General features: G+C 29.9%; 1 protein-coding gene across 3 annotated transcripts in view; it reads right to left on the bottom strand.

Annotated features, from left to right (window-relative positions):
- LOC109601592 (uncharacterized) overlaps positions 1-21,588 on the bottom strand; it is a 114,837-nt gene that overhangs the window by 20,899 nt on the left and 72,350 nt on the right. For all 3 annotated transcript variants that reach the window (XM_020017840.2, XM_020017841.2, XM_020017842.2), the window contains exons 7-8: positions 15,123-15,185; positions 7,543-7,628 (exon numbers count right to left, since the gene is read on the bottom strand). In XM_020017840.2, the coding sequence (XP_019873399.2) occupies positions 7,543-7,628; positions 15,123-15,185 (149 nt within the window). The remainder of the gene's footprint in view (positions 1-7,542; positions 7,629-15,122; positions 15,186-21,588) is intronic.

Below are 21,588 nucleotides of genomic sequence, written 5' to 3'. Positions count from 1 at the left end.
TGTTATAATTGGAATTTCGTTACACACATATGTAACAAAATATTTGTTACTGATATTATTTGTAATATTTGTTATTAACAACAGACAAAATAGACTTTTTAACTACATATATTCAAAAAAAATACGGTAAAATTTAGTTTTCGAATAAATAAAATTGAAAATTCAGTATTTGGAAATAATATTTGATAATCCAATAAAAAAAACTGCTCATAAATTTTGCATCTATGATAAGTAATCATTTTCTCACAAGATTTCGGTTGGGACAGAAAATTTAACTTGTTTGAGTTGGATGGTAGAAAGTTTATGAGACATCCTTTGGGACAACCATACAGTTTAAACACCAAATTCCCACAGTTAAATATGGTAGTGGAAGAATTTTGTTTTGAGGATGCTTTCAATAGAAAAATGTTAATTAGTGTTTGTTTTCTGTGTAAATTTACTCCGATATTCAATTATTATGTGTTTGAAATTTCGGAGTATTATTTTTGGAACTGCAACAATAATTCGTATGATTCAGTTTGAAAGGAATTTATTTGATAATTTTTTTTAATGTTAATTCGGGATATAATTATTATTCATAGTAATTCAAATCATACAAAAACTTTAAAAACCACAATTCATAATCTATTTTTATATAATTACAACAAGTCACACATTCGAAGGATTTATTAATTGTTATTAATATTAAAAATCATTTTAGCGAATAAAGTAAATATTTCATATTTTGATCGAATTATAGATTTTATAATTAAATAAATGTTATAATTGGAATTTCGTTACACACATATGTAACAAAATATTTGTTACTGATATTATTTGTAATATTTGTTATTAACAACAGACAAAATAGACTTTTTAACTACATATATTCAAACAAAATACGGTAAAATTTAGTTTTCGAATAAATAAAATTGAAAATTCAGTATTTGTAAATAATATTTGATAATCCAATAAAAAAACTGCTCATAAATTTTGCATCTATGATAAGTAATCATTTTCTCACAAGATTTCGGTTGGGACAGAAAATTTAACTTGTTTGAGTTGGATGGTAGAAAGTTTATGAGACATCCTTTGGGACAACCATACAGTTTAAATACCAAATTCCCACAGTTAAATATGGTAGTGGAAGAATTTTGTTTTGAGGATGCTTTCAATAGAAAAATGTTAATTAGTGTTTGTTTTCTGTGTAAATTTACTCCGATATTCAATTATTATGTGTTTGAAATTTCGGAGTATTATTTTTGGAACTGCAACAACAATTCGTATGATTCAGTTTGAAAGGAATTTATTTGATAATTTTTTTTAATGTTAATTCGGGATATAATTATTATTCATAGTAATTCAAATCATACAAAAACTTTAAAAACCACAATTCATAATCTATTTTTATATAATTACAACAATTCACACATTCGAAGGACTTATTAATTGTTATTAATATTAAAAATCATTTTAGCGAATAAAGTAAATATTTCATATTTTGATCGAATTATAGATTTTATAATTAAATAAATGTTATAATTGGAATTTCGTTACACACATATGTAACAAAATATTTGTTACTGATATTATTTGTATTATTTGTTATTAACAACAGACAAAATAGACTTTTTAACTACATATATTCAAACAAAATACGGTAAAATTTAGTTTTCGAATAAATAAAATTGAAAATTCAGTATTTGGAAATAATATTTGATAATCCAATAAAAAAAACTGCTCATAAATTTTGCATCTATGATAAGGAATCATTTTCTCACAAGATTTCGGTTGGGACAGAAAATTTAACTTGTTTAAGTTGGATGGTAGAAAGTTTATGAGACATCCTTTGGGACAACCATATAGTTTAAATACCAAATTCCCACAGTTAAATATGGTAGTGGAAGAATTTTGTTTTGAGGATGCTTTCAATAGAAAAATGTTAATTAGTGTTTGTTTTCTGTGTAAATTTACTCCGATATTCAATTATTATGTGTTTGAAATTTCGGAGTATTATTTTTGGAACTGCAACAACAATTCGTATGATTCAGTTTGAAAGGAATTTATTTGATAATTTTTTTTAATGTTAATTCGGGATATAATTATTATTCATAGTAATTCAAATCATACAAAAACTTTAAAAACCACAATTCATAATCTATTTTTATATAATTACAACAATTCACACATTCGAAGGATTTATTAATTGTTATTAATATTAAAAATCATTTTAGCGAATAAAGTAAATATTTCATATTTTGATCGAATTATAGATTTTATAATTAAATAAATGTTATAATTGGAATTTCGTTACACACATATGTAACAAAATATTTGTTACTGATATTATTTGTAATATTTGTTATTAACAACAGACAAAATAGACTTTTTAACTACATATATTCAAACAAAATACGGTAAAATTTAGTTTTCGAATAAATAAAATTGAAAATTCAGTATTTGGAAATAATATTTGATAATCCAATAAAAAAAACTGCTCATAAATTTTGCATCTATGATAAGGAATCATTTTCTCACAAGATTTCGGTTGGGACAGAAAATTTAACTTGTTTAAGTTGGATGGTAGAAAGTTTATGAGACATCCTTTGGGACAACCATATAGTTTAAATACCAAATTCCCACAGTTAAATATGGTAGTGGAAGAATTTTGTTTTGAGGATGCTTTCAATAGAAAAATGTTAATTAGTGTTTGTTTTCTATGTAAATTTACACCGATATTCAATTATTACGTGTTTGAAATTTCGGAATATTATTTTTGGAACTGCAACAACAATTCGTATGATTCAGTTTGAAAGGAATTTATTTGATAATTTTGACGTTTTAATGTTAATTCGGGATATAATCATTATTCATAGTAAATCAAATCATACAAAAACTTTAAAAATCACAATTATTAATCTATTTTTATATAATTTCAACAATTCACACATTCGAAGGACTTATTAATTGTTAGTAATATTAAAAATTTTTTTAGTGAATAAAGTAAATATTTCATATTTCGATCGATTTTATAATTAAATAAATGTTATAATTGGAATTTAGATACACACATATAAATGTAACAAAATATTCGTTACTGATATTATTTGTAATATTTGTTATTAACAACAGACCAAACAGACTTTTTAACTACATATATTCAAACAAAATACGTTAAAAATTAGTTTTCAGATTACCATTATAAATAAAATTGAAAATTCAGTATTTGAAAATAATATTTTATAATTCAATAAAACTGCTCATCTCTGATAAGTAATTGTATTTCAGATTTCAGAGTGGAAAGAAAAGAAGAACGTTTATGAGATCTCCAGGGGGGCAACAATACGATTTAAATACCAAATTCCCACAGTTAAATATGGTAGCGGAAGCATTTTGTTTTGGGGATACTTTTATCGATCAAAATTGGACTTAATTTATGAGAAGGGTAAAATGGATGGCATTTTTCAGTACATGGTAATACTGAAAAATGCCATGTTTCTAAAGAAAAATTTAACTGTGTTTGAATGGCCGTTTAAGTCTCTTGATAGTGTCAAAGCTTACACACAAAATTGTGAAATATTTGAGTTATTTTTAATTTTTTATGAATATTAATAAAGTATTTTATAGTTTTTTCCAGACCAAATTGATTTTTTATAAAAAAGTAAAAACCTGTTAATATAATGATCATTATTTTAATTAATGAACCGATTTTGCAATAAATTAGATCTGTTCAGATTGCAGCAGGTTTGAGAAAACATTAAGTAACGTCTGTAACAAGTAAATAAATATTCCATACTATTTTAAACCACTGTAAACAGTAAATTAGTATTTAAATTATAATTATAGACAATAATAATATTTTATAATTGTAAGGTTGTACATTTTACAAATCGAATAAATAAATCACACAGATAATATAACCGAATAATCATAATGTGACATTTGTCGCAGCAGGATTTCAGTGGGAGTTCAAAAAAGCGGCCATCACGTCTTCGTCCCGGAGCCCGAGCGTATACGTCGCCGGAAACGCGGTGGGACATTAAAAACCCCCATAAGAGAGACACACGATCACAATTCGGTCCCAATATTGCTTAGACCAATTCCAACGAGCCGTTTAACGTGGACATTTCACGGAACCGAGGGCGAATAAATAAAAAAAAGAAGATGCGGAGGCGGCGGCGGCGTCGGCCTCAAATGAATAAAATAGACGTGGGACAAAGGGGCGATGCGGGACCGGTCGTAAATCAACCGGCCCGTAAACTCCGGCCAAAAGTCAAGATTAGATGTGAACGAACACACAGAGCCGTGCGGCGTCGGCGGCGGCGGCGGCATCGGTCTTGGTCAGCGCTCCGGGCTAAGTGTGCGGACTTTACATTAAGCGGCCCGGAGAAAAGCCGTAAATTTACGCTAAATACCCGGTTAAAGAGCAACAAAAAGCCCCTCGGACTGCGCCCAGTGCACATTCGCATCCGAAATGCGGAAAATTTCTGCAGCTTTATTTGCTGCCGCTCCCGTGACTGCGCCCAGATATATTGGCGATGGAGGTGAGAAAAGCTGCACCCCGCACTTCGCCAAAACGGTATAACAATTACATGGGAATTTCGGGCTCATTATGGGCTAATTTCGGCCCAAAAGTAAAAATTTTGGGCTCGAAAAATAACCGCTTTTTTTTTAATTTTAAAGTGCGGGGTGTAGCTTTACCGTAAAGCTACACCCCGCACTGAGTTTCAAAGGCTGGGGCTATCGAATCAAAAAATTTTATATGCAGGAATTTCGGGCTCTTTATGGGCTCACGAATGGTCAAAAGAAAAAAAATGTAGCTCAAAAAATAATGGGCGATTTTTGAAATTTTAGGATTTCTACGTACTTGCACTTTTCTCATTGACATTACAGGGTTAATTCTGTCGATTCCGAAGTGTTCTTGGTACTGAAATTTCGGGCTCTTTAAGGGTTAATTTCGGCCCAAAAGAAAAAATTTTGGGCTCGAAAAATAACCGTTTTTTTTTTTATTTTTAATGTGCTGGGTGCAGCTTTACCGTAAAATTAGACTCCGCGCTGAGTTTCAAGGGGTGGGGTTATCGAATCAAAAAATTTTATATGCAGGAATTTCGGGCTCTTTATGGGCTCACTAATGGTCAAAAGAAAAAAAATGTAGATCAAAAAATAATGGGTGATTTTTGAAATTTTAGGATTTCTACGTACTTGCACTTTTCTCATTGACATTACAGGGTTAATTCTGTCGATTCCGAAGTGTTCTTGGTACTGAAATTTCGGGCTCTTTAAGAGCTAATTTCGGCCTAAAAGAAAAAATTTTGGGCTCGAAAAATAACAGTTTTTTTTTTTTATTTTTAATGTGTGGGGTGCAGCTTTACTGTAAAATTAGACGTAATTACGTAAATGCACAAAATGTATTGTATATAATACGATGTAAATTTATAAATAATAATTTTTTAATAATATATTATACTACTACTCAAAAATTTTTAAATTTACAGAAGTGTTCTACAATTATTGCGTTGAGATGGTCACACAAAATTGTTACTTACTAAAATACAAATAAATGGGGATAATTTATGTGAGCCCACTTGTTCAGGTCGCAAACGAAACTCGATCTTAGGGTGGTAATGCCATTCTGCAGCCGACTGTACAGTCGGCTGCAGAAGAATGGACCACCCTAAGGTCCAGTTTCGTTTGCGGTCTGAATATGAGAGTTAGCGTGTGAGAGAGCAGAATACAGCAATAATATACTTGTACAAGTGAAACAACAAATTCGTTGTCTTGGTGGGCTGTGCTATACCATAAATTAACCCAAAAAATTTAATATCTATTTATATATATATATATATATATATGTATATATATATATATATATATATATATATATATATATATATATATATATATAAAAATATATACTCGAAAATCACTTAGTAAAGGTTTTCAGAAATAAGTATTTTATTTTTTTAAATTATTTTTTGAATAAACATGAGACAACGTAACAACGAGACTGCGTAACATAAAGTTATATAAAATATAAAAAAGTTAGCCCTTACCAAAACGGTAATTCATACAAGACAACTGTCTAAATTTTTTACTTATGAACATTACACACAAACTTAATTAACAATTAAATAAAAAATCGATTTTTGGAGCCCAAAATTTTTAATTTTGAGTAGAAATTTCAGTACCAAGAGCACTTCGGAATCGTCAGAATTAACCGTGTAATGTCAATGAGAAAAGTGCAAGTAGGTAGAAATCTTAAAATTTTAAAAATCACCCATTATTTTTTGAGCTACATTTTTTTTCTTTTGACCATTCGTGACCCCATAAAGAGCCCGAAATTCCTGCATATAAAATTTTTTGATTCGATAACCCCACCCCTTGAAACTCAGCGCGGAGTCTAATTTTACGGTAAAGCTGCACCCCGCACATTAAAAATAAAAAAAAAACGGTTATTTTTCGAGCCCAAAATTTTTTCTTTTGGGCCGAAATTAACCTTTAAAAAGCCCGTAATTTCATTACCAAGAACACTTCGGAATCGACAGAATTAACCGTGTAATGTCAATGAGAAAAGTGCAAGTACGTAGAAATCTTAAAATTTTAAAAATTACCCATTATTTTTTGAGCTACATTTTTTTTTTTTTTGATCATTCGTGAGCCCGTAAAGAGCCCGAAATTCCTGCATGCAAATTTTTTTGATACGATAGCCCCAGCCTTTGAAACTCAGTGCGGGGTGTAGCTTTACGGTAAAGCTACACCCCGCACTTTAAAATTAAAAAAAAAGCGGTTATTTTTCGAGCCCAAAATTTTTACTTTTGGGCCGAAATTAGCCCAAAATGAGCCCGAAATTCCCATGTAATTGTTATACCGTTTTGGCGAAGTGCGGGGTACAGCTTTTCTCACCTTGGCGATGGAGGCGCACGGACGAATAACCGAGGACACGGCGTGGAATAAACGTCGGAGCAACCAGTCGCGACGGATTACGGTGACGCCGCGGCGGGATAAGGAATAAATAAAAGGACATATTTTTTTTACGCCGCCTGACAAGCAAAGGTGAAAAGTAGTGATAAATCAGTTTTATAAGAGGGCTGTCAGAACAAATTGTGCCGATAAAAAATGCGAAATTTCACATGGCAAGTGCTTACATCAAATTCTCTCGCGGAACATAAATCAAACTAATTGGCCGTCTCCGCACTCATTTTTATTACCTAAGCGGGCTTAAAATTTATCAAATTAAATTTGTTTAATTACCGCAACCATTTTTACACAGCCACCTTAGCAAATTAAACATTTTAATTTAGTAAATATTTAGGTGCGCCAACATGCTGTTACAACTTAGAAAAACTTTACGGACTGGCAAAGAAGATACGACCCGAGTACCGATAAAAATTTCAACGGAATATTTAATTTTTTACGTGCTCCCCGGGCGGTTATGTTTATTTTATTAAAACCGCAACGGGAATTCGACGACGAACTTCTTGAACGAAAGAAACTTGCGAAAAAGTTCAAAGCAACATGCTCGCCTAAATATTTCAAATAATCTTGCAATATATCGAAACCCACCTGGATCTTTATGTAGTTCTGGAGCTTCGAGTCGTCCTGATTCGGCAAGTTGGATAAGTGCATCGTTGCCGAATAACCAATCATATCTGAAAATAGCATAATATTTAATAAGTAATTTTATACGTAGGCTAATTTAAAATAAAAAAGGAGGATTTTACAAAAAACTAATTGCTTAATGTCACTTAATAATCTCACAAAAAAGTAATTCACAAAAAAGTAATTTTAGTTATCTCACTAAAAATTAATTTGAACTTTAATTTTAATTTATTGAAGTTTGGTGCTGTCGACTAGAAGGCTTTACTATCTTTACAAAGTTAAATACTCTAAACCTTTGAAGAAGTTATTCTTTGCGTAATTAAATAAGGATTTTATATTATACGATACTCCTATAAAGATGGTTTAATTCTAAATATTATTATAACACTTAATTTAATTATTAGTAGGAAATTAATTATATAATATTAGTTAGGGCAATTAGTTTATTATCCAATAAAATTAATTTTAATTTTAATTACCTCACTAAAAATTAAGTTAAAATAATTTTATTTTATTGAAAAAGATGATTTGATGACACTTAAAATATTTTAATTATTAGATAAAAAATATAATTACATAATAATAGTTAAGGCAATTAGTTAATTATCCCATAGAAAATAATTTTAATTTTAGTTATCCCACTAAAAAATAAAATTTAAATATAATTTATTGATGCTAAAAGGCTATCTTAATAAAGTTAAATATTCTAAACTTTTGGAGAAACAATTTAAATTTAATTTTAATTTATCGGAGTTTGACACTATTAGAAGACTTATTCTTTGTCTGGTTAAATAGGGATTTTATATTATTTGTTTAAATATAATTTAATTTTATATTTCATATTCACACTTAAAATATTTAACAGAAAAAAAAAATAATTACGTAATAATAGTTAAGGCAATTAGTTAATTATCCGTATAAAATAATTTTAATTTATTTTTTAATTACTGTCGACTAGAAAGCTTTAGTATCTTAACACATTTAAATATTCTAAACCTTTGGAAAATAGTTATTTTTTGTGTAGTTAAAAAAAATTATATTATAATATACTCGTATAAAGATTATCCAATAAAATTAATTTTAATTTTAATTACCTCACGAAAAATTAAGTTAAATTTAATTTTAATTTATTAAAGCTTGATACTGTCGCCTAGATAGCTTTAATATTTTAACAATGATAAATACTCTAAATCTTTGAACAAAGAACTATTCCTTGTGCAGTTGAAAAATGAGGATTTTATATTATACGACCCTCGCATAAAAATAATTTAATTTTAAATTTCATTTTCACACTTAAAAATTTTAGTTGTTGCACGAAAACTAAGAATATAATGTTGGTCAGCGTAGTTAGTTAAATTATCTCATAAAATTAATATTAATTATAGTTATTCTCCTGAAAATAATTTAATTTTAATTTTAATCTATCGGAGTTTGATACTATTAGAAGACTTATTCTTTGGTTAAATATGGATTTTATATTATTAGATACTCGTATCAAGATGATTTAATTTTAAATTTCATATTCAGATTTAAAATATTCAAAAGAAAAAAATAATTACGTAATAATGGTTAAGGCAATTAGTTAATTATCCCATGGAAAATAATTTTAATTTTAGTTATCCTATTAAAAAATAAAATTTAAATATAATTTATTGATGCTAGAAGGCTATCTTAATAAAGTTAAATATTCTAAACTTTTTGAGAAGATTTATTCTTTGTGTAGTGAAATAATGATTTTATTTTATATGATACTCCTATAAAGATGATTTAATTTTAAATTTCATTATCATACTTTAAATATTTTAATTGTTCCGCAGAAACTAATTACGTAGTGTTGGTTACTGTAATTAGTTAATTATCCTATAAAAATGATTTTAATCTTGGCAATCTCAGTAAAAATTAATTTAAAATTTAATTTTAATTTATTGAAGCATAATACTGTCGACTAGTTGGCTTTACTATCTTAACAAAGATAAATGCTTTATCTGAATAAAGAATTATCGTTTATATAGTTAAATAAGGACTTTTCTTTTAATTATATATAAAATAATTATATAAGAATAATTAGGTCAATTAATAATTTTTTAAATTTTAGTTATCACACTAAAAATAATTTAAAAGTTAATTTTAATTTATTTGTTTGATACTTGTATAAGGTGATTTGATTTATAATTTATAGTTTGATACAGTAGACTAGACAGTTTTATTATATTATAAGATTAATATTTTCAAAAATTGGACGAATATTTAGTTGTAAGTACAAACATTTTTAAAGCTAATTTATACATCCTGGACAAAATAAAATAAATTATTTTAATTTTATCTCCAATAAAATAATTTAATTTCGCGAAACTTATTTAAATTATTCGAGTACTGTCTTGACAGAAATGAAACATTTAGACAAAGAAAAATACGTCTATACTTATTATTTACATAAATATACATATGGGACCTTTTTATTCACGATGGTTAACTATAGATATGGAATAATTTTAAATTGAATTGTAATTATCGAAATCTGTTCCTAAACAAATATTGTAGTGTAGACTACAATCAGGCCAACTTAATACTTCTTGAAGTATTTGGACCACGAAAAATACTTGAAAAACTTGAAAATATTTAAACAAAGACATCTATTTGGGCAAAGAAAAATATTTCTTAATTTGAAGGTATTTGAACAAAGAAAAATATGGATACTTTAATCTAATTTATTCATACTGGCAACACAAAAATATGAAAATCTGTTCCTAGTGAAGAAGCCCTTTCAAACAAATATCTATAGAAACATAAATATGGATACTTTAAATGTATTAATAACATTTTAAAGCTAATTTATTATCGCAATGCACTTTTTAGTAGTATCTAATAACAGTCGACATAATTTAAAATGTAAATGCTCAGTTGAAATTCGACAACCCGACTGAATAATAAATTGCGGGTGAATAAGGGAATTGATTTATTCGCGTAACGGAAGGAAGACATACAACCTCATTGTATAAATCGTGATTTATTTAATTTGTCAGGAAGTGTAGCATCAATGAGAAGCGACGTTACTGATAAAACCAGGCTGATTTCCTTAGAGACATCCAAGTAGGATTTGGACCGACGGAAAGTTGCCGACTACCTTCTACATATCCCTATAATTTTTTACAATCGAATCATTTTGTCAATTTTCAAAGCCGCCGGCTTTAAGGGACGGATTCCCGGCTTTATAATCTGGTCATTGTGGGCGGTAGTCACGCGAGGGTCGCGAACTTTTGAACCGCCAAATAAGAAAAGTTTCAAAGGAATATAATAATCTTTTACGAGATGAACTTGCAGCGTTACATTTTAAACAGCGCATCCCCTGTACTCGGAAAACTTGTTGGCCCCCATTTTTTTGGAAACAATTTGGTTTCTTCAATTTAATTGTGGCGAGGCAAATAAATTGTGATGGGGTCAATAAAATTTAAAATTCCACCGCGGTCTCTTTCGGTGCCGTTTAAAAGTTTCACCACGAATTGGCCCGATACATTTGTCTTCGTGTTCCTGGCTACAAGTTTTTAAATTCTCGACGTGGATTTTTGAGGGTGCGCCGAATAAATCTGCGGAACAACGGAAGTTTGCCCTTAAAACGAGGAACGCTTTGTCAAAAGTTTTTAATATCGGCATAAAGTGGATTTAAGGGTAATAGATTTAAAGTATCTTTTAATTTGATTAAAATTTTCGGCAGTTCGTACCCAAGAACTGATCAAAATTAATTCTTAATTATATAATTTCGCGAACAGCAGTTACTGACGGCCAATTTATTAAGTCTCCTTCCTGTTCCGACGTCTTTAAAACGAAGATTGTATCGAGCAAATTGTAAGCGATATAAAATGATTTGTTGACTGGCCGCACCCAACGCATGATTAAAATAATTCATCCCGTGTGTGTGGAAGTGTTACAGCCCCCCTTCTCACGCCCCCATGAATATCAATTACGCGAAATTGTTCAGATGTAGATTGTGGAGGGCCTCACTGATGGAACCGGCCGGGGGTTACGTGCACGTTTCCATTGCGGGATTCCGACCAATCATTTAAGTTTCATTTACGTAATTTCCCTTTAAATATCGTTCTGTCTGTTCAAATACCATATATTATTAACGATTCCGTATTTGTCTTTTTGAGTGTTTGTTTTGTAAATTGATGTTCGGTTGGGTGGAAGTTTTGAGTGCATCCGATGTTTTAAAACGTTAAACAAGATTCCGGGTGTTCGAATTTCTGACACTAACGAAGTGTTCCGAACTACTAACTCCACATTAACACATGATATGTTCTGACAAATTTCAGTGGAACCGCAAGACTTAACGCGAAGTAGGATAATGAGATTATCCTGAAATTTTAATAAACAAAGTATCTGAGGCAAAGGTAATTATCTTAATGACGTTAATGTCCCCAAGAAATATTACAGATCAAACGTCGAGAGGGGAAATTTATATTACAATCGTTTGGGGAAAACAGCAGTAACTTTTCCACCCTCTCACCGTTTCTTGGTTGTGGCGGAATGCCGTCAAGGAAAATTAGTAATTGGATCTGAGTAAACTGAGGTTTTGCCAGTTTATTTGCTGAGGTATGAAATTATCCAATTGGTGTTAAAGATGATGGAGTATTTATCAACTTATTATATATTTCTTCAAATTCAATAGACATTTCTGAAGTATGCTTAGATTATTTACATTACATACATACATTTACATACTTGTCAATTACATTATAAAATTATAGTAATTTATAGTAATTAATCCAAATTACTTACTATATAGTAAGCTGAGATATAAATTTTTCAAAATGACTAAAAAATTGACTAATTTCAAAGAATTCTCCAGTGGCCCGATTTGATCGTATCGGGCTCAAATTTTCAGGATCATCTCTTCAGGAAAAATTCGGTGTCTAGACGTGTACACTTTCGCCGAAAAGTAGTGGTATATATATATATATATATATATATATATATATATATATATATATATGGGCCCATATATATACATTTAATCATTTATTATTTAAATTATTGGTAATAATTTAACTACTACTCGTACCAATAGGTTATTTCAGTATATGTAACCTGTACATGTTTGTGAACAAATTTTTTTCACAAGTTAATACTATTGTATAATGGAAAAAATTCCTACAAAACTTGTAACAATTAATAATACCAAGTTATAAACAAAGTTTGTTCACAAACATATTATGTTCTTTGGAATTTGAAATTTAGTTTTATATGACTGCATAAAATCAGGAAAGATTGGTATGGATGATTTCATAAAAATGTATGAATGACATAGTTTAAATTAATAATTTTAATATTAATAATTAAATTATTAATAGTAAAATGTATCAAAAATTACGGTATTTTGAACTAAAAGCAATTTGCTTGAAATATCGTCACTATACAGGGTGTAGTGATTCACTAGAAGTTTCTGAGGTATGTCAATTAATTGAAATTATCAAAGAGATTATTTTTAAGTAATATTTCTATTCTTATTGGATTATATCAAAAGTTATTAGACTTTTTATATAGACAGTTATTATATATAAATAAAGTTGTTACAAAATTGGCACCCTACCTGAAGTAATAAGACAAATAAAGTGCTACGTGAAATTGTTTTAACCAAAAAATATGTACTTTTCTATTACCACTAACTAATTCTGAATTATTTTTTCTTAGAAAATAAAATGCCCAAATTTTATTTTTGAAGTGAAAACTTCTTTAACCGCGATTGGCACTTTTTGGTAGGGGAAAATCCAATTGATTCGCGTCACCGACATGCTCACGATTGGCGCATGCGCACTGTGGTCTGCGCCTTAGACACTTTTTGGATGGGTGAAATCTCGTGCTTTCGCGTCACCGACATGCTTATACCAGTATATCTGTAGCTATACAGCTGACGTACAGTGCTGTGTATATCTTATAAGTGAAATTGAATGTATTTAGTGAAAAATTCAATGTTTATATACTGTGCATTGTTGAAATAGTGTTTTTGTTTGATTATTATTTGAATAGCCATGTCCAGTAGGTTTAATTTATTTATATTTTAATCCATTTATGGAAAATACAATATCTTATTCATGTATATTTAAAAAGCTACATACATGTTTATTTTTCTTGGTTAGTTTTGACCAATAATCTAGTAGTTTTTGGTATCATACAATACTACCAACTTAAAAACAACATTTCTTCACAAAAATGTACAGGTTATATATACTGAAATAACCTAAGCTAAACGTTGAAATGTTACCGACACTGGCAAAAAATTACAATATAATATATTGCTTTCAATAAAGTGAACAATAAAATGTTGTGCAAAACAGCTATTATGTAAAATACCAAATAACTGAAAGCAATTTTTTTTAAATTGAGTCTTGCAAGTAATATCGTCCATATACAGGGTATTCCACATTCGTGGTTCATCTGAAGTTTCTGAAGTACGCCAATGTTAAATATATATGAACTAATTATTTGGCAAATTTTATATATTGGATAATATTAAAGATTATTAAAAATTTACTAGAAAATTGGCACCATATTTGAATTAATAAGTGATTTGGAAAATTCTAAATATAAATAGTGTTAAGTGATTTTTGTTTATCCAAAAAAAATATTTTTTTCTTAATTTTGGTTTTTAGTTATCACTAATTTAATTTTGAATTAATTTTTCTAATATAATAAAATGTCTAAATCGTATTTTGTTTATATATTTTATAAAAACTTATATTTAAGACGATTTATTATATATATATATTTAAGACGATTTATTATACATATATTATATTATATGTGTACATGGTATTTAAAAAGTTATATGGTTGCTAATATTTTTTTGTATCAATGTAAAATAAAAATACAATTCACATTAAATTTCTTTACTGTAAGTTTCTGAGTGAGGTCGAAATTAACTATATATCCGCATTAATCACTTCTGGTGTAAGTAATTATACAGAAGTATGTAAAAACTTAAGGCTGAATGCTGAATTTAAAATAAAATGTTAAGTGTCTCAAGTTCCCAAAAAGTTGTACATTATTTAAAATTAATATTTCTGTGTGGCAAATTTTAACAAAAAATAATAGTATCAACCTCAAGTAAAAGACATATTTGACTTTTATCTACAACTGAAAAATGTAAAAGCACGTTATTGCCCCTTCTTGTAGAAAACAAATTTAATTATAAAAATTACAAAAAAGTTTATTATTTTGTCATTTACCTAAATTATAATTATTCCCATATAAAATAACTATTTGAATAAAGCATTTTATTATTCGCATTTTTAATTTTTATATGTATTTAAATCCAGTGTAAATTCGTTAGAGTTTAATTAAATTATGAGAGTTGTAAAAATAAACTCAATGGAAAATATCGATTTATCCTGTAAAAAGGAAATGGCATAATTTTTTTGTCAAACACAAAATAAAACTGCCCACGGTACATTAACTTTCAGTTCCACCAAAATATAAAATCATGACCACAATGGACATTTTAATTAATTGTTTTGTAACTTTAATTTGAAACAAAAATTTGTACTTACCATTCGAGCCGGTTTTGGAATTGCCCTTCTCATTGGGACACTGTATCGGGCAATTGTTGCAGCCTGGAAAAAAAAATCGACACACTCAATAATTCAACATAAACACATTATAAAACAACTATATCTATAATTGGATGTGGCAACTGGGAAATAAACTTTATTATAACCCACTTATTCGAAACAAACCCGACAATAAAGCGCCACTAATACAATTAAACTCGAATGAAATAAAGGCTTTATGTGCCGTCGCACATTAAAATCACGGCCATTGTAAAAATCTATCGGATCCTCCGCACACTCTCTGTATGAAATCGCCTAGGTCCGTAATGAAAATTTGATTTACGGACGCGAGGAACTGAAAAATACATCCGGCTCACGGAATCGGATCCGGGGGCCTTGATGGGTTTTGATTCCGTCGCATTTCGAAATGTATAAAAGTGGAGACGGGCGGCCGAATGGGCCGCGGAGAATTCCAAGATAAATACCCGAAGAGAAGAAACTTTTCGGGATCGTCATTGTGAAATATTTAAAATCTGGCTTCGAGATTTAACTAAACAGGACGAAATTGGGATTAATTTGCATATTTTATATATTTTTTTGTGTTTTTTCTTTTGTGCTCGGAACAAAGGGCCTGAGTTATTAACAATGGGCGAGGACTGTTACAGTATGGAGTGGAATACTTTATTATTGTTTGCCAGCGACTCTCTTCATTATTAAAGAGACGGACACAAGAACATGCTTCTTTTTAATCGTATTGTTTTTGTAAGTTTTAATATTAATACTAGTTATTGACTTTCCATTGGCTTTTATTGCTGGATGAAATCGTCCTTGCCATCCCGTTTGTCATTCATTGAAACAAATTAACAACGATTCGTCCCATTTAAAGCTCCGAAATTGATAAAATCAGGTGTATAGCCATTGTACCTTGTTATTTAGTAGCGATACATCAATGAACCACGTCAAACAACACCATCCAATTAACAGAAAGTCCAACAAAACCTTCATGCAGATACTACATTACAATTTATTGGCTTCAAAACACGATGTGTTACGTTTGAAAACAACGCTCCTGTTTCCTTTACAGGCCCAAAAGGGACTCGAAACAAATGTTTCCCAACTTCTTTATTATCAGCTCGTAAAATCGAAAACATCTAATCATTTTAAGTAATGAGCCGGATAATAAAAACCATCCAGTTCTTAATGTATCCCTTTTTAAACACAGGACGACGGAGTAATCGCTCATTAAACTACTTCCCTTTTGTTCCACTTAAACAAATACAAGGATTAAACTTAGTTTAGTCCAATTTTCTAGAAACTTTTAAGTTTTGATACAATTTAAAAACAAAGCTTACCAAAATATTGGTCAATAAATTGATGCTACTAAAATCATGTTGTGTCTGAACTTTTTAATTCTAGTAATAATTTTCTATTAACTTTTATTATGGGACGAAAATGTTGCCGTCCTGTTCCGGATTATTGGAACAAATGACAACAATGATTCGTCCCATTTAAAGCTTCGAAATTTATAAAATGAGGTGTATAATCATTGTACCTGGTTAATTAGTGGCGATCAATGAACCACGTCAAAGAACACCATCCAAGTAACGAAAAGCCACCCAGATCTCAATGTATCTTTTTTAAACGCAGGACAACGGAATAATCATTGATTAAATCACATCCCTTTTGTTACTATGTAAACAAATACGGAGATGATCTTTTTATTTCTCCAGAAAAAGGTTTTGTCTACTGTGGATGCATGTTACATATTATAAAGACCAGAGAAAAAGTAGATCAAACAGGTTTTACTTTTGGCCAACTTTATAGGAAGTTTTCCCGGTCAAAACGGACCCAAAACAAATGTTTTCCTGGCTCCTTTATTATCAACTCGTAGAACCGAAAACACCTAATCACTTTAAGTCAGGTAGTAGATAATAAAAGCCACCCAGATCTCAATATATCCTTTTTTAAACGTAGGACGAAGGAATAATCGTTCATTAAACCACATCCCTTTTGTTACTAAGTAAACAAATATGGACATGATACTTTTGATTCTCCAGACAAAAAAGATTTGCCTTCTGTGTTGGATGCATGTTACATACCATAATATAAAGATCAGAGAAAATGTAGATCAAGCAAGTTTTACTTTTGGTCAACTTTCTAGAAAGATTTTAGTAATTTTGATGCAATCAACTTATAAATAGAACTTAATAACTTAATTTAAAATTAATAATATTGTTTGAACTGGCGAAAATATAGTACACGTTGTACAGCAATATTACATTGAATTGTTTAAAATAAAAAATTAATAAATGAGTTTTGATGGTTTAATGTGAAATATTCTATTTTTCATAATATAATTAAAAGTGAAATTCATCCAAATTATAAACAGAAATTGTTACTTTAAAGTAAAGGCAATTTGCATGAAATATCATCACGATACAGGATGTTCCACGTTCGTGGTTCATTAGAAGGACACACAAGCATGCTTTTAATCATGTTAGGGCTTTGAAGGTTTTAATACTAGTTACCAACTTTCCATTAACTTTTACCACTGGACCAAATTGTCATTGTCGTTCTGTTTCTTGTTTATTGGATCAAATTAAGAATGATTTCTCCCAGTCAAAGTTCCGAAATCGATAAAATCTGGTGTACAACCTTGTAATTTGTTATTTAGTGGCGATGCATCAATAAATCACGTCAAACAACACCGTCTAATTAACAGAAAGTCCAACAAAACTTTTATGCAGACACTACGTCACAATTTATTGGCTTCAAAAACATGTTGTGTTACGTTTGAAAACAACGTTGTTGTTTCTTTTCCCGGTTAAAACGAACCCAAAAACAAATGTATTCCTGGCTCTTTTATTATCAGCTCGTAGAACAGAAAATACCTAATCACTTTAAGTCAGATGCCGGATAATAAAGGCCACCTAGATCTCAATGTATCCCTTTTTAAACGCAGGACGACGAAATAATCGTTCATTACACCACATCCCTTTTGTTACTAAGTAAACAAATACGGAGATGATCTTTTTATTTCTCCAGACAAAAAAGATTTTGTCCACTGTGTTGGATGCATGTTACATATTATAAAGACCAAAGAAAATGTAGATCAAGCAATATAAATTGTCTTTGTCGTCTTGTTTCTCGTTTATTAGATCAAATGAACTATGATTCGTGCCATTTAAAGCCTCGGAATCGATAAAATCTGGTGTACAACCTTGTAATTTGTTATTTAGTGGCGATGCATCAATAAATCACGTCAAACAACACCGTCTAATTAACAGAAAGTCCAACAAAACTTTTATGCAGACACTATGTCACAATTTATTGACTTCAAAAACACGTTGTGTTACGTTTGGAAACAATGCTCTTGTTTCATTTTCCCGGTCAAAACGGACCCAAAACAAATGTTTTCCTGGCTGCTTTATTATCAGCTCGTACAACCGAAAACACCTAATCACTTTAAGTCAGATGCCGGATAATAAAGGCCACTTAGATCTCAATGTATCCCTTTTTAAACGCAGGATGGCGGAATAATCGTTGATTAAACCACATCCTTTTTGTTACTATGTAAACAAATACGGAGATGATCTTTTTGTTTCTCCAGACAAAAAAGATTTTGTCCACTGTGTTGGATGCATGTTACATATTATAAAGACCAGAGAAAAAGTAGATCAAACAAGTTTTATTTTTGCCTAACTTCCTTGTAAGATTTTAGTAATTTTGATACTCCCAACTTATAAATAAAACTCCTCTACAGATTACATATAGTAAAATAACCTAATTTAAAAATAAACATATTGTCCGGACTACATATGGTAAAATAACTTACTTTAAAATTAAACATATTGTTCGGACTGGTGAAAATTTAGTACACCAGTTGCTGCTAATAAATTAGAGAATAAATTGATGTGTCTAAAACAGTTATAATATTAAATTGTTTAAAATAAAATATGACTAAAGGACAGGAAACAAAATTTTTTTGAGTTTTGATGATTTAATGTTAATTAATCTCTTTCCTTTAAAATGATTAATTATCCAAATTATTTAGAGAAATTGTTACTTTAAACTAAAGGCAATTTGCGTGAAATATCAAGATACAGGAAGTTTCACGTTCGTGGTTCATTAGAAGGACACACATGCATGGTTTTAATCATTTTTGAGCTTGGAAAGTTTTAATACTAGTTACCAACTTTCCATTAACTTTTATTACTGGACTAAATTGTCATAGTCGTCCTGTTTTTTGTTTATTGGATCAAATTAACAATGACTCATCCCATTCAATGCTCCGAAATTCATAAAATCTGGTGTACAACCTTGTAATTTGTTATTTAGTGGCGATGCATTAACGAATAACGTTAAACAACACCGTCTAATTAACAGAAAGTCCAACAAAACTTTTATGCAGACACTACGTCACAATTTATTGGCTTCAAAAACACGTTGTGTTACGTTTGGAAACAACGCTCTTGTTTCATTTTCCCGGTCAAAACGGACCCAAAACAAATGCTTTCCTGGCTGCTTTATTATCAGCTCGTACAACCGAAAACACCTAATCACTTTAAGTCAGATGCCGGATAATAAAGGCCACCTATATCTCAATGTATCCCTTTTTAAACGCAGGACGACGGAATAATCGTTCATTACACCACATCCCTTTTGTTACTAAGTAAACAAATACGGAGATGATTTTTTTGTTTCTCCAGACAAAAAAAGATTTTGTCCACTGTGTTGGATGCATGTTACATATTATAAAGACCAAAGAAAATGTAGATCAAGCAATATAAATTGTCTTTGTCGTCTTGTTTCTCGTTTCTTAGATCAAATGAACTATGATTCGTGCCATTTAAAGCCTCGGAATTGATAAAATCTGGTGTACAACCTTGTAATTTGTTATTTAGTGGCGATGCATCAATAAATCACGTCAAACAACACCGTCTAATTAACAGAAAGTCCAACAAAACTTTTATGCAGACACTATGTCACAATTTATTGACTTCAAAAACACGTTGTGTTACGTTTAGAAACAATGCTCTTGTTTCATTTTCCCGGTCAAAACGGACCCAAAACAAATGTTTTCCTGGCTGCTTTATTATCAGCTCGTACAACCGAAAACACCTAATCACTTTAAGTCAGATGCCGGATAATAAAGGCCACCTATATCTCAATGTATCCCTTTTTAAACGCAGGATGGCGGAATAATTGATTAAACCACATCCTTTTTGTTACTATGTAAACAAATACGGAGATGATCTTTTTGTTTCTCCAGACAAAAAAGATTTTGTCCACTGTGTTGGATGCATGTTACATATTATAAAGACCAGAGAAAAAGTAGATCAAGCAAGTTTTATTTTTGCCTATCTTCCTTGTAAGATTATAGTAATTTTGATACTCCCAACTTATAAATAAAACTCCTCTACAGATTACATATAGTAAAATAACCTAATTTAAAAATAAACATATTGTCCGGACTACATATGGTAAAATAACTTACTTTAAAATTAAACATATTGTTCGGACTGGTGAAAATTTAGTACACCAGTTGCTGGTAATAAATTAGAGAATAAATTGATGTGTCTAAAACAGTTATTATATTAAATTGTTTAAAATAAAATATGACTAAAGGACAGGAAACAAAATTTTTTTGAGTTTTGATGATTTAATGTTAATTAATCTCTATCCTTTAAAATGATTAATTATCCAAATTATTTAGAGAAATTGTTATTTTAAACTAAAGGCAATTTGCGTGAAATATCAAGATACAGGATGTTTCACGTTCGTGGTTCATTAGAAGGACACACAAGCATGCTTTTAATCGTTTTTGAGATTTGAAAGTTTTAATACTAGTTACCAACTTTCCATTAACTTTTATTACTGGACTAAATTGTCATAGTCGTCCTGTTTCCTGTTTATTGGATCAAATTAACAATGACCCCATTCAATGCTCCGAAATTGATAAAATCTGGTGTACAACCTTGTAATTTGTTATTTAGTGGCGATGCATTAATGAATAACGTTAAATAACACCGTCTAATTAACAGAAAGTCCAACAAAACTTTTATGCAGACACTACGTCACAATTTATTGGCTTCAAAAACATGTTGTGTTACGTTTGGAAACAACGCTCTTGTTTCATTTTCCCGGTCAAAACGGACCCAAAACAAATATTTTCCTGGCTGCTTTATTATCAGCTCGTACAACCGAAAACACCTAATCACTTTAAGTCAGGTGCCGGATAATAAAAGCCACCCAGATCTCAATGTATCCTTTTTTAAACGCAGGACGACGGAATAATCGTTCATTAAACCACATCCCTTTTGTTACTAAGTAAACAAATACGGAGATGATCCTTTTGATTCTCCAGACAAAAAAGATTTTGCCTTCTGTGTTGGATACATGTTACATACCATAATATAAAGATCAGAGAAAATGTAGATCAAGCAAGTTTTATTTTTGGCCAACT

This window comes from Aethina tumida, chromosome 5, assembly GCF_024364675.1.
Source record: "Aethina tumida isolate Nest 87 chromosome 5, icAetTumi1.1, whole genome shotgun sequence".
Classification (NCBI taxonomy): Eukaryota; Metazoa; Arthropoda; class Insecta; order Coleoptera; family Nitidulidae; genus Aethina; species Aethina tumida.
This window is presented reverse-complemented; position numbering and strand designations above follow the sequence as displayed.